Source organism: Sturnira hondurensis, unplaced genomic scaffold (assembly GCF_014824575.4).
Source record: "Sturnira hondurensis isolate 20B ecotype Veracruz unplaced genomic scaffold, ASM1482457v3 Scaffold0004136, whole genome shotgun sequence".
NCBI classification, from domain to species: Eukaryota; Metazoa; Chordata; class Mammalia; order Chiroptera; family Phyllostomidae; genus Sturnira; species Sturnira hondurensis.
The window spans coordinates 4397247-4412541 of NW_028076767.1; the positions used below are offsets into that span (position 1 = coordinate 4397247).

Sequence of the window (15295 nt, forward strand, 5' to 3'; positions counted from 1 at the left end):
TCACAGAAGATTCTGGAAATCAGTAAAGCAACCAATGAGATGTCAGACAAATGAATGAGGGGGGGTGGTTCAGAGACAGAAGGGAATATTTGGAGGCTATTTAAATTTGGCAAGAGAAGGAGACAGTGACAGAAAAGAGCAGGGACATAAGAACATTAGATGGGAATTGGAAAGCCATTTAGCTTTATGCATTTATTGTACAAATGAGAAGACTTTTCAATACCACGTAAGATTTTATTCCAAAGAGGAATTAAAGAAAGGTGAACAGAATGAAGGCTAGCACCGACGGGAAGATGCTGAAAGCCCGAGAGGAGAGTCAGAACTGGAGGAGAAACAAGAAGCTAACTGGTGACTAGGGTTTAGGAAAGGAGCATGCTGGTTTTTGGTTTTTGGTTTTTTTTTACTGGGGTGGACAATGGCGGTGCTGGTTTGTCTGTTGGTAGAAGAAGGAAGTCAGACAGAACTATCACGTGGTAGGGTTTATTTAAAACAGAAATCAAAGACAAACTTTTCTGAGAGAAAGAAGTAAAATCTGTGCAGTAATGCTGTTTTTGCAAATTTCATTGCTAGCAGTTCTCCTCGGAGGTGGTGACAGTGAAGATGGTAAGAACTCCAGCAACTGCCCAGCTGGGTGCAAAACAAAGGTGTGTGTGTGTGTGTCTTATGTGTGGTGTCCTCAGAACACACCTGAAGAGTAAGACTGTCAGCATAGTTGCATTCTGAGTATCCCTTCAGCATCACTTTAGGACCCTGTGCTTTCTGAAGTTTGTGCAAGGTGGGGGAAAGTAGGTTTACAGTTGCAGGCATATGAAAGAGTTTATTCTTGTTATTATTTATTAATTATTGTATTGTTTTTTCTTCTAACAACTGTTAAATCTACTTTTGCCCCAACCCTTATATAAAGCATGGGACCCTGGGCAGGTGAATGCTGAGGTAACTGTGGCTTCCCTTATCTCCAGATTCGGAGATTTCCCTCTCTGGCACCTTTCTTTCTTCTTTCTCTTTCCTTCCCAATGCCTTTTTTTCACCACCACCACCACCCCCATAGCCTTCCAGGACCAGATCTTCAGAGCCATCTGTACTTTATCCTTATACAACCATTCATGGACATCAAGTTGGAACTCTGGCTGGTTGGGTAAGTTGCAGACTTACAGCTGGAAAAGCAACTCTGGTGGTTTTACTTTCCTGCGGCCTTGGTCGAAGGGCAACTTCAGCAAGAAGGAGATAAAAGAAATAGAAGAGTTACAACAAAGGTTCCAATCTGAATTGATACATTTACTTCACAAACACGCCAGTACATGGATGCTTAAATGTAAGTTAAATTTCCAAAATGAGCCGGTGCAATGTTGAGTGGGATATGTTTGTCTCAATGAGTTTTTTAATTCAATTTTTTTCCACATTTAATCTTAGCCACCTCTATCTGTACATGCACTAAAACCTAATTCATTTCATTCACCCTAGTTATTGTAAACACAATTCTCTCACACCAAGTTCCTCCTTATTCTCTTGCTCTCATCATTTATGCCATTTTGTTTCAACAATTTACTCCCTTCCATTTCCAAAGAAAAAGAAGTCATTCATTTTTTTCACCTTCAAGTACCATCAATTGTGTTTTTTCTGAACTACTGAGTAAACCAAACTTTGTTCCATTACCTCAAATCCCCCAAACTTCTCTCTTCTGCTTCCTTTTTTGTTTTTCACGTATTTCATCTTTTGTAACTCCCTTTCCTCTAATTTATAATCTCTCTTCTCTAGATCCCTTTGAAGTACAGACAATAGTAGGCTGTGAGCTGCACTCTGGGGAAGTCAAGCTAGACTTCTGGTGACTTGCTTATCAAGGATTAGAGCTCCTGAGCTTACAGAACAGTTCATGGGTGCCAACTCTAGAGGGTGGAACTAGAGCTCAGCAGATGTGCAGGCTACTCAATCAGTACACTGTCACCAAGCAAGTAATGCTCAGGGTCTTCAGAGACATCTGCCCATGTTATCTCTTAAGTGCCCTTGATGCAGGGAAGGCAGATCTCCAGAGAAAAGGTCAGTCCCATATTCTTCCTCAAGAATTTTCTATTCTAAAATTATATCTTCCAACCATTCCTTTAAATTTAATATAAGGAGTCAAGAGGGAGAGGGATAATGTGTGATGAATTCCTAGGGTGGGACAGAGGTGTCTGCCTAAACTGAGGTGAAGATATGGACCTCCAAGTCTGTGTTAGAGTCCTTATCTGAATGTCTTTCCTGTCTTCTGCAGTCAAACCAGAGGCCTGGCTGTCCACTGGCCCCAGTGCTGGTCCTCACCATCTGTTGCTGGTTTGTCATGTCTCTGGCTTCTACCCAAAGCCAATTTCGGTTATGTGGATGCGAGGTGAACAGGCACAACAGGGCTCTCAACAAAGTGACATCTTGCCCAATGCTGATGGGACATGGTATCTTCAGATTTGCTTGGATGTGGAAGCCACCAAGACATCTGGCCTATCTTGCCGGGTGACACACAGCAGTCTAGAAGGCCAGGACATCATCCTCTACTTGGGTAAGAAAAAACTGGGGTCTGCATTGGGAATTGGAGTAGATGGTCCACAAACAGAGCCAAAGAGCCAGATTAAAAATCTGCAATTTATGGACTCCAAACGCAAAAGAATGAAAATAAGTCAATAAATAAGAGTTGAAAGTAAGAGACCTACAGATGTAGGAAGATGTTCAGGGTTAGATGAAAGATTCATGTCTGAAGAGGGATTACAGAAGAAAGGAGATTAATGAATGGGGTGAACATTCAGATTTTAAAAAGCAGATGAGGGAAATGTAGTAAACAAGGGGTGGATTTGAAATGACACCCTTGTGTACACCCGAACCCACAGACCATCCAACCTCCAAAGGCTGGATCATCTTGGCAGTGATTGTACCCCTGGTGATTCTTCTGACAGGTCTTGCATTTTGCCTTAAAAAGTGCTGGTGAGTTTTCTGTATCCATCTTTCCTTTTCTTTTATGCCCTCCTTACTTGTTGTCCTGTATTTTTTTCCTCTCTCTCTCCTAATTCTTCTTTCCCCAGTCCCTTTCCTTTTACTCTTCAATTCTCACCTCCACCTCATGCACAGTAACTTTTATCTCTGTTCTTATTAGGACACACTGTGAACCTCCTCCCACTCTTCTCCCTTTGGAATGAGATTCCAGCAGCCCAGGGACTCAAGACATATTCAAATGCATCATGGTGATCATATCCTTCTAATTGTCTTTTGTACAACTTTTGTTGTTGTTTACTGATGTTTGTTTAATGATCAATTATTAATATAAGCTAAATGTAATTTTGCAGGATTTGCTTGGTGACCCAGTTCTAGATTTTAAAACTCATATGTTAACTCTGGATAAAATGAGATACTAGTAACCTCTACATATTGGAAAATAAATGAATTTCAGGCCCATTTTAGATGTCACTTCTTTCTGTGGGCCTTCCCTTGTTGACAATTAGAGGCGGTATCTAAACTTCCACCACCCTTTGCTGCATACTTTGCTGAGTTTACTTCTCACTTTCAACCCTTTTGAAAAGGCGCAGCCACGTATGCCCCTTCTAATTTTTAACTTTCCTGAGAGCAAAGTCTATGTCTTTTTAAAGTCTGTATCACTTACAAAGTATATTAACTGCATGTAGTATGGTTTCAATAAAAGCCTGTGTCAAAGTTTATGCCAAATATACCGTCTTTTCTTATTAGTTATCTTCCTGACATGTTTGTACCAGTTGAGACAGTTTACGCTTTTTCTCTTCAAAGTCTTCACACTTTACTAGTTCCTTACTGACTTCTCCAAGTCCCTGAGGAGAAACACAATTTTGCCTTTAACCACTCTTACAACTGTAGAGACCTGTTTTTGTGAAATTTTTGTTCCAAGAAGGAGAAAGGCAGGATACAGTCTTCACTATTTACTGTGGTTCAGGGACAAACAGCAGAGTTACCACCTTGGAGCTGGCAGGAATCTATATCCTTGGACATCACCTCAGACTTATTGAATCATAATCCCACTTCAGCAAAATCAGCAAGGGATTCGTTAGGTGCATTAAAATCTGGGGACTGCTGATAAAGATGCACTCTGAGAGGTAGCAGTGCAAGTGTTTTACAGAAGAGAAAATGGCCAAGAAAAGGGAACCACTGTTGATAGTCAGGATTGAAGTGAGAGCAAAGCAAGGTGTGTACACACACTACATTCCTACTGGTTATGGCTGTTGTGTTGAAGACACAGCCAACACTAAGTTAATAAACACTGATCCATTGCTCCTAGGGAAAACACAGAGTTCCTGTGAATCTCTGGTCAGATCATTTTTGTCAACTAGTGAAAACACAGCTCTGTTTTATGCGTGTTTCCGTTTAAAGACACCTTCTTCAATGTACACATAATTTCAAATTATTATATGCAGTATTTTTAAAATATTTTATTTTTTAAAGCTTTAATTTTTTAGAGAGAGGGGAAGGGAGGGAAACAGAGGGAGAGAAACATTGAGAGGCAAAACATTGCCTCTCATATGTGCCCCAACCCAAACCAAACCCACAACTCAGGTATGGGCCCTGAATGGGAATCAAACTGACAACCTTTTGCTGTGTGGAGTGATGCCCAACCAATTGAACCACACTGGCCAGAGCTATACTTAGTATGTTTTAAATAATAAAACATCAGCAAAGAGTGTTTAACATCTTCCTGACCATGAGTAATGCAATTACAAGTATTTCTGACTTTTAACCACATAGTTGTGCTATCTATTATGCCTAAACAAAAATAGTCATTATATAGTGAATTCACAAATGTAGCTCCTTTCTCCCTCTATTCCTAGCTTCATTAGAGCATTATAATAGTTATTTTAGCATGTTGTGAGCAGCTCCACATACAGATCAGCAAATTCCTCTTGTTTTTTCTGGATTTAATGTATTGCTTATTTATTAACACTGAACTCATGGCCAACAACACTATAACACATGCCTGAACAAAGCTTACCTATGCATGCATTTCTTCTGTAAGGCATACTACAGTGTATTTGTACTTAAAAACGCTAGAGAGCATTATGCTTCAAGGATATTTTAAACACTGAAATTACCAACAAAAAGCACAAAAGTGGTGGAAAATGGGGCACTAAATATACCACAAAAGGAACACTTGGTTATAGTGAGAGAACTAAAACAAGGAAAACATCACGTTGTTTAACCTAAGCACAAATGGCAGTGTAAGTTGAGATATCCATGACTGGACTTCAATTATTTCAGAATTCATTAATTAATTCCAAAAATAATTTTTAAGCACTTTTATGCAGCAGGGACAAAGTGACTATATCATAATAGAGGAGAGAAAGATTATCTCTGTCTTCTGAGCTTGAAATCTTTGCCTTCCTGATTTGATTCCACAAGTTTACTGTTTTCATTGTTGCATCTATCTTACTTGCTCAGTATAGCAACTGATTTGGGTTAAACTAGGTGAAAAGGACTTAATTTTACTTTGGGTAGAAAGCTGAGAGAAGGGGACCAGGGGAAGGAGAACATCCATATGAACCTAGTGTAGGTGGCAGCATGTTGAAATTTTTGTAAAATAAAGTGAGATGGGAGAGCGGGAAAAGGTAAAAATAGTGGGACGAGGGAGAGCACACTGTGGGACTGCTGCAGTCTTCCTACCTGAATCAGGCTGGCTCATTGCTTCTCTAGATTCCAATCTACCTTGACACCCATGCACAGCAGCCATGTGGTTTTGAGTTGGTTGACTCCACTCTCATCTGTACTTTGAACCTGATCAGACTAAGGCAAACATGAAAAAGCATCCTTTGACAATGTGACAGGTAAAGGGTGGACTGCTAACCTATAATTTAAGCCAAATCATCATACAGATCCCACTAATCCTAGCTCAGAATGATGGTTGAGGGCTAGGCATCTGCTCTAAGGTGGTGCAGTTTATATGAAACCTGATTCTTGTGATGGATTTTAGGGCAAAGAGATGCTCCTTCTTGTCCTGGATGTTATGGTGTGAGGTATAAAGCTTGAAACAATTACAGTTATTTTTTCAACACCAGAGAAGCAAGCTGAGGATAAATTTATACAATCAAGGCAGAGAAATTATGTACTTGAAATTTGTTAAGAGGGTAGAACTTAAGTGTTCTCAACACAGAAAAGACTAAAACGAATTTAACTATGTGAGGTAATGGACATGCTCATTAACTTGACCGTCATGATCACTTTACAAATGAAAAAACACTGACTTGTAGACTTTAAATATATAAATTTTCATTTGTCAAGCATATCTCAATAAAGCTGAAAAAAACAACAAAAACAATAACAAAACTTTTTTTTAAAGGCAGAGACAACAGACCCACGGAAAAGTCCAAGTTAAATTCGAGTTAAAGCCTAAGTGACCCTGACTTCTCAGTTCAGTCAGCCCATAAATTCCCTTTATTGTTTCAGCCCAACAAGTGGGATTCTTTCTTTTCTTCATGACATCTTCTCTGATGTACATGAACTTCAGGGGACTCAGCTAATTGTTACTCTTGCAATTAGAGTAAAGAGTAATTTTACTCACACCATTTTTCTTGACTTCCTTCTTTCCTTTCATTTATCCTTTAAAATTGGCTTCTTACCCTTTTGCTTTTTCTTTTCTTTTTTTAAATAATTTTTATTTATTTATTTATCTTAGAGGGGTAGGGAAGGAGAGAGAGAGAGAGAGAAACATCAATGTATGGTTGCCTCTCGTGCATCCCCTGCCAGGAACTGGGAACTGGCCTGCAACCCAGGCATGTGCCCTGACTGGGAATCGAACCGCGGTCGTGTGGTTCGCAGGCCCGCGCTCAATCACTGAGCTACACCAGCTGGGGCCCTTTTGCTTTTTCTAACACGTATTCATTCTTTAAACTCTTACACTGTCTTGCCGTTTATCTATGAGATCCATACAACCCCTTTCTTGAACGCTTGAACTCTTTGCATGTGTTTCTAACAAACCACTGATAAGGAATCACTACTGGTTTGGCTTTTGGGTAAATGAGTAACTTTGGAAATAGTCTCTGATCCTCCTTGTTTTCTTCAGTTAAATGGAGACAAAAATACATACTTTTAGTATTCTCAGAGAGATGAAAAAACAATCTAGCACCAGCATATAATAAACCATAAAATACTACCACAATGACAGTTAAGAATAATCAAAACTCTAGGCATTTACCATGGAGTTTCTCCTGCAACAGTAAGTTTGCTTCTTTTGTTCATTCATTCATTCATCCATTCCTTACATCCTCAGCTTTTATTATTTGTATCATAAATATATTCACTGAAAGTTGTTCTAAATATATGAGAAGTAGCTGTGTCTCCAGGTATTTAAAATACCACAATTAACTTGCAGCCAAGATGGAGGCATAGGTGGAAATACTGTACCTCCTCACACAATCAAATTTAAGGACAACAAAGATTTAGAAACAAAAACACAACCAAAACAGACAGATAACTGAACTGTACCAAAGTCCGACAACAACAAACCATTCATCCAGACGGTAAGAGGGGCGGACAGGGGTCCCAGCAGGAAAAGGCAGTGGTTAGCAGACCCAGCGAGGGCGGGACAAAAACCCAGTAAGGCTCCCAGGCAGCTGGCTGACTGCAGACACATATTTGCCCGCAGATAAACCAGGCAGGTTTGAAAACAGTCAGTGAGACAGACTGTGCAACCCAGAGCCCCAGTGCTGGGAAATAAAGTCTAAAAGCACTGATTGGAAAAACTTTTGGGGGTTGAGGTGCTGGGAGAGGCTCCCAGCCTCACAGGAGAGTTAGTTGGAGAGACCCACAGGGTCATACATAGAACGTACACAAGCCCACCCACCTGGGAACTGGCACAAGAAGGGATCAATTTGTTTGTGGGAAGCTACAGAAGTGACTGAAATCCAAGAGAGAGCAGAACAAGCGCCATTGCTCCCTCTCTGACCCCACCCCAGTAACAACCCCGTGACTGGGTAGACCTGCCCTGGTGAACATCTAAGCCTCTGCCCCTCATACATAACAGGCATGACCTGACCAAAAAATTATGGCTCAAGCAGAAAAAGAGCTCAAAGCCCCAGAGCCAATACTTCTATGCAACCAAGACATAGCCAACCTATCAGATGCACAGTTCAAAACACTGGTGATCAGGATGCTCACAGAACTGGTTGATTTTAGTCGCAAATTAGATGAAAAAATAAAGCCAACACTAAGTAAAATGAAGCAAAATGCACAGGGAACCAATAGTGATGGAAACAAAACTGGGACTCAAATCAATGAGTGGACCAGAAGAAAGAAAGAAACAAGCAAACAGAAAGGAATGAAGAAGCAAGAATTAAAAAAAACGAGGAGAGGCTTAGGAACGTCCAGGACATCTTTAAATGTTTCAATATCCAAATTATAGGGGTACCAGAAGGGGAAGAAGAAGAGCCACAAGTGGAAAACTTATTTGAACAAATAATAAAGCAGAACTTCCCCAATCTGACAAAGGAAATAGACTTCCAGGAAATCCAGGAAGCTCAGAGAGTCCCAAAGAAGTTGGACCCAAGGAGGAAAACACCAAGGAACATCATAATTACATTAGCCAAGATTAAAATGAAGGAGAGAATCCTAGATGCAGCAAGAGATAAGGGGACAGTCACCTACCAAGGAGTTCCCATCAGACTGTCAGCTGATTTCTCAAAAGAGACCTTCCAGGCAAGAAGGGGCTGGAAAGAAGTATTCCAAGTCATAAAATCCAAAGACCTACATGCAAGATTGCTCTATTCAGCAAAGCTTTCATTTAGAATAGAAGAGTAGATAAAGCGCTTCTCAGATAAGGTCAAATTCAAGGAGTTCATCATCACCAAGCCCTTATTATATGAAATGTTAAAGGGACTTATCTAAGGAAAAAAAGGTAAGAAATATGAACAATGAAAGGACAGCAAACTCACAGTTATTAACAACCACACCTAAAACAAAAGTACACTAAGGGGACAGCTAGATCAGGAGTGGAGCCACAGAAATGGAGATCCCATGGAGGGTTAGCAACAGGGGAGTGGGAGGAGGAGAAGGGGGAAGAGAAGGTACAGAGAATAAGTAGCATAGATGGTAGTTAGAAAATAGACAGGAGGGAGGGCAAGAATAGTTCAGGAAATGTAGAAGCTAAAGAACTGTGACACTTGGACATGAACTAAAGTGGGGAATGTGGGCGGGAAGGGGTGTGCAGGGTGGAGTGGAACGAAGGGGGGAAATGGGACAACTGTAATGGCATGATCAATAAAATATATTAAATAAATAAATAAAATACAACAATTAATGTCTTCTTGTAAGCTTGCTTTTTTGATATTTAATCACTTACAGTCAAACTTCAGAAACCTTTCAAGCCTTTCTTGCCCAGCTTTTCTGGTTACCAAATTGTTCTGTATAGAAATTACTTTTCCTCCCATTGGTGGGCTTTATCAACTTCTATATAGGGTAAATATAGAGCTTTCCTATCTTCTAACACACATTCTTGTCGGTTTCCTAAACAAACACTGTTTCAGCCACAGTGGGCTCAAGTTTAGGGAATAGTAATTTCCATTACAAAGGTTCTCCTCAAGAAAGGATAATGTCAACACAAGCTGATATGTAACTCTCCTGGAATTTCTCAATTGAAAGGTGTTGGGTGTATTGTCAGAATTAATAGGCAGATGAGGGTCATAGGTAAATGAGTGATGACACAGCCGCTCCACGTGGGAAAATATGTAAAGTACTAGGCATCATGCCCCACCCCATCTGTGTCCCATCTCCTGGTTATTTGATATAAAAATAATGTGAACAAGTGTAAAGATGAAATATTTTAAAAAGTAAAATCGTGTTAAATAGTAAAAGTGTGTAAGCTAGTATTTGATGATTTTCTAATGTACTAGATTTTAATTTTGTTCTTAACTTTTTAATGGCATGTAAAAGGATTTTTTTTTAAGGATCAGACAATATAACCAGATGGCTAAGTGAGCTTTGTAAATAGGAGGTTTAACACATCATTCCATCATCACAATTATAAATATTTATGCTAAGGCCTTATAATCATTTAACTGAATTCTTTAATTATTTTCATTGTTTCTGATGATCTTTTAAAAAAATCCTTTTCTCATTCACTCATAAGAGGAAGTTTAACTGGTCAAGTCCACAGTCAGTAAGCTGCAAGTTTCTAGAAAATTTCTCATTTCTAGAAAGAAAGATTAAGAGAGACCTTGTGACTTTTTTTAGGATGCACAATTTCAGTAAAAAACAATGGGAGGGAAATTTCTTCCTACAATAGACCTGGCCACATCCACACATAAACTATGGTTCATCAGAGGCAGGAGCAAAAGATATGAAGAAATTTCAGCAGGAGTAAAAAAAAATTAATTCATATAATATGTCATAAAAATTAGTATTAACCATTCTCACTTTGAAATTCATTATCTGTGACTTCAATTTGGGGTTAGGAACACGTACTGGTGCATGTGAAAATTGGTGTGGTCTATAGACTTCAGAAATGGTTTACTTATGCTTTGTTCAATTTTCTGTGGTGATCTGTACACGCAGCCTCAGTATCTGAAGGGGGTTGTAGACATAGACTATGAAAAAAGTACGTATCTGCACTCACACATTTCTGCTTTCTGCTTCCGTTTAATTTTAAATAATGTGAGATTTTTTAAAAATGGTTACTAAAGATTAGTTTTTGCAATCTTACTACCATGCATTGTTTTTAGATAGGTGAACACAAATTTTTTAGGGGGTCATAAATAATTCTAAAGTGACACATATAGGGGATTTTACAGCTTTAAACGCATTTATTTGTAAGTGAGACTAAAAACATATGAGCTAAGATTTTAATTGAGGAAGCTAGAAAAAAGGAATAGAAGTAATTTTAAAAATTAGATGGTAGAAAATTAACTTCAAAATACTGATAGTTAAAATAAAAAGCAAAAGACTGATGAAGATGAGTCAAGATGATGCAGCAGCTGTATTCACTTCTTCCCATGACCACATCAAAGTTACAACTAAATTACAGAACAACCAGCACTGAGTACTGCCTGAAGTCTAGTTGAACAGCAGTCCTGTAACTAAAAATATATAGAGAAGAAACCACATCAAGACTGGTAAGAGAGGCAAAGATGCAGTATGGGCTGGTCCTGCATCCATGTGTGGCAGTTAAAAATCAGTAGTGATATTGTGGCTGCAGAAATCCCTTCTGAGGAGCAGGAGGGCCCAGCCCCACATCAGGTCCTCCAGCCCAGGGCTTCATTGCCAGGAAGAGAAGTTCCCATAACTTCTGGCTGTGAACACCAGCAGAGGTTGAGGCTGAGTGAGATGGAGGGCTTCTGGAGTCCTAAGCATTCCTCTTAAAGGGTCTGCACAAACTCACCTGCTGACAGTCTCACTCATTTTGAGCTCAAGCACCAGGGTGGCAGCTAGAAATGCACCAGGGGTACACGAGAATGTTATAAATTGCCTGTCTTTATGTCAAAGGTAGAGGTGCAGCTTTCTCTTAGAAGCACTGGCAGAGGCCACTGTTCCTTTGCTGAGCTCTCTCCCTGCAGGTGCAGGTAGGCACCATATCTGAGTCTCCTGGAGAACACAATTCACCCTTCACTCTGCTCTGGTGATTCCCTAAGACCCCTCCCCACCCAACTTGTGGGCAGAACCGAGACCCTAACAGTGGATTTACCATACAAATGTCCGGTCTTGCCTCATGCAGCAGACTTTCCTAAAATCTCTCAAATATTCACAAACCTCAAACAGGAAGAATTTGCCCTCAGTGGGCCCTGCACCACTTGCAAAGTGGCCCCAGACTCAGTACTAGTGGCAGCCAGGGCTCACAGCTTGGCCTCCCTCAGGCAGCACCATGCCCAGCACAGGGCACAACCACCTACAAATCACGTTACAGGTCATACCAGTGACCCCAAGCAAGGCACAGGCAGTGGCTGTCCTTGGGCTGCAGCTCCTAAGAGGCCCAAGAATCAACACATCCCGTACCCAACTTCACACACATCAGAGGACCACTTCCACAAACAACACACTCAAAAAGCATACTGGGTGGGCACTAGAGTCCCACAACACTGAATGCCGCTCCATGGGGTTACGGGCCTTTGCACAATACCCCCTCAACCATAATCATGACAGTCCTCAAAAGCAATCAGCTTTTGGCATATGTTGATATGTTGGCATATCAATGGGAGGGTCAATTCCCTCCCATTGATATGCCAACAGCAAACAAGGCTCAACTACAACAGGAGGACACATACAATCCACATGGGGACGCACCTTCAACACCTAGCTCAAGGGAACAGAAAGAATGTGCCACTTAGCCCCATAGGTCACCTGCTAAATAAGTCCACTCTACCAAAACTGAGAGACACAGGAGCCCTGCCTAATGTATAGAAACAAACAGAAACAGACAAAATGAGGAGACAAAAGAACGTGTCCCAAATGAAAGTACAGAACAACAAAAAAGGAACTAAACAAAATGGAGACAAGCAATCTACCAGATACAGAGTTCAAAGCACTGGTAATAAGGATGCCCAATGATCTCAGTGAGAACTTCAGTAAAGAGATACATAACAGAAAAACTCCATCCCTTCCAGGAACATGTGGTCTCAACCCCTTGCAGGGATCCCCAACCCAAAGTGACAGAGAAGAGGAGCCCGCACAGTATTGATGGTCAAACTCAACAGGAATTCAGTGCACATGGGGGACAAGTGAGTCTGCTGCAGACCCAGACGCCACCTTCCCAGGAAGAGCACACCTACTGTTACAGCCTGGGGAGTGCTGCCTGGTTCCCTGACTGCTCCAAGGGCCACTCTGCTGTGCTGGGGTCCTGAGGAAGGATCTGCTGGCTACACCAATCAGTGACATTTGGGCTCTTCTTCTTCTGGGGAGACTCTTAGCAGAGACTCAGTGACTGAACTCTGTGGCTTTGTAAAGGGAACCAATCTTTCCCACCTCAAGTGCACAGCCAGCGCCCCTGACCCCACCTGTTGAATCAGTTGGCCAGCCTAGTCCTGCTGAGTTCAGCTTCACAGAGGAATCGGAGTGCCAGACAGAGCTGGGAATTGGGGGCCATGTCTTCTGGGGAAGATTTTGTCCAGGAATCAAACAAGCGGGAGCTGGGTAGTGTAGCTACTTTACAAGAAGGCCTCTCCTATCTCCCCTGCAGGCTCATCCTGTGCTACCCTGGGAAGAAGAAGTGCTTGCCTCTCATCTACAGGCCTGAGGGCAACACCCACAAGGGGAGTCTGTTTGGATCTGCCTTTCCAAGTCCCAGATATACCACCATGCTTAGCTCAGTTCCACAGGGGGTAGGGAGAGCTGCCCAGAGCTGAGATATGGAGTGTGAGTCTTTTGGGGCAACTGTCTGGGACAAGAGAAAGTGCTTAGCCCAATAATGCAGACTTGGTCAGCAATGCCCTGGACAAGAGACTATTTTGATCTGCCCTTCAGAGCCCAGTGGCTTTGCCAAGCTGAGCTGGTTCCTGTGGAGGGGATAGCTAACTGCATCCATCCTAAACCTGTGGCACACCCCTCCTGGGTAAACTAGAGTTGGAGACTCTAGGAGAGGCTGAGTGGTTTGGCTCTGGAGTACAGGCTACTTTCCTGTCACTGAACACCTCACTGCATGACCCCCAGGTAGGGGACCCACTAGCCCCATCCTTCTCATCCCAGTTATACAGCCCTACAGAGTTTACACTCTGTGGAAGGGTCTGTGAGTTGCAGCCATGTGGGAAAACATCAAGGGTAAAAACGCCCACAACACATGGATACCAGAAGAAGAGAGTGAGCAAGGGATAGAGAACCTGTTTAAAGAAATAATGGCTGAAAATTTCCCCACCCTGGTGAAGGAAAATGGCACACACATTCAGGGGGCACAGAGTTACAACCAAAATGAACTCAAAGAGGCCCACACCAAGACACATCATAGTTAAAATGTCAAAGATTAAAGACAAAGAGGCCCTTGCTGGTGTGGCTCAGTGAATTGAGCCTTTGAACTGAAAGGTTGGTGGTTTGAATCCCAATTAGAGTACCTGCCTGGGTTGCAGGTCAGGTCCCCAGTTGGGGGGCATGTGAGAGGCAACTGATCCATGTATCTCTCACACATTGATGTTTCTCTTACTCTCTTTTTCCCTCCCTTTCCCTGTCTTGAAAAATAAAGAAAATCTAAAAGAAAAAAGAAGATGAAGAGAGAATCTTTAAAACAGTGAGAGAAAAGCAATTAGTTACCTAAAAACAAGCTCCCACAAGGCTGTCCACTGATTTCTCAACAGGAACACTTCAGGCCAAAAAGGACTGGCATGAAATATTCAACGTAATGAAAAGCAAGGACTTTGCAAATGAGATCAAGCAAGGCCATCAAAATTTAGAGCACCAAGACATGGAAGAAGCCCCAGCGTCCATCAAGAGATGAGTGGATAAAACAACTGTGGAAGAGGTGTAATGCGAAAAGCATTGGTAGATAGACTGTGACTACAGCAACTGTGCCTCCTCTCACAACAAAAAGAAGGACAAAACAAGTTTAAAAACAAAAAAACAAGAACTGCCAGAAAAATCAAACTGTCTAGAAGTCTGACAATGAAGGAGTTACAGAGGAAACATTCATACAGACAGGTAGGAGGGGTGAAGATGGGCAGTCAGGTGGAGAGGACTTGAGGAAAGGCAGTGGCTGGAAGAGTAGGTGGTCCCATGTTTGTGTAAAGGTAAACCAGGAGGAACAACTGAGGAGCTAGGCAGACCAAACAACCCAAGGTTACAGTGCAGGGAAATAAAGCCTCATCGTATCTGAGTGGAAAAAACTGTCAGTGTTGTAGCAGTGGGAGAAACTCACAGGTAAGTTTGTTGGAGAGACCCATGGGGTCCTAGAAGGTACACAAAACTACTCATCCAGGAATCAGCACCAGAAGAGCACACATAGCCTTTGGGTAGCAGAGGAAGTGATTGAAAGCCAGCCAAGAGCTAAGCAATCAGCATTCTTCCCTCTCAGACCACCGCTCCACATACAGTGCCACAGTGCAGCCTTGTGGGATGCTCCACCCTGGCAAATACCTAAGGCTCCGTCCCTTACAACATAACAGGTGGACTGAGACAAAAGAATATGGCCCAAATGAAAGAATCAAAGATCAAAGCTCCAGAAAAGATACAACTAAGCAATGAAGAGGGGCCAATCTGTCAGATGCACAGTTCAAAACACTGATAATCAGGATGTTCACAGAATTGGTTGAGAATGGTCACAAAATAGAGGAAAAAATGAAGACTATGAAAAGTGAAATAAAGGGAATGCACAGGGAACCAACAGTGATGGGAAGGAAACTGGGACTCGAATCAA

The 15295-nt window shown here is 41.7% G+C and overlaps 2 protein-coding genes across 3 annotated transcripts in view; one reads left to right on the plus strand and one right to left on the minus strand.

Annotated features, from left to right (window-relative positions):
• FAM117B (family with sequence similarity 117 member B) overlaps nt 1-15295 on the minus strand; it is a 192067-nt gene that overhangs the window by 43445 nt on the left and 133327 nt on the right. The window lies entirely within an intron of this gene.
• On the plus strand, nt 290-3768 carry LOC118985218 (T-cell surface glycoprotein CD1a-like). Its single transcript, XM_037043582.1, is given in 6 exon segments — nt 290-603; nt 1049-1135; nt 1756-2034; nt 2249-2527; nt 2853-2946; nt 3116-3768. Coding segments are annotated over 6 exon segments (843 nt in total). The 5' UTR covers nt 290-542; the 3' UTR covers nt 3159-3768.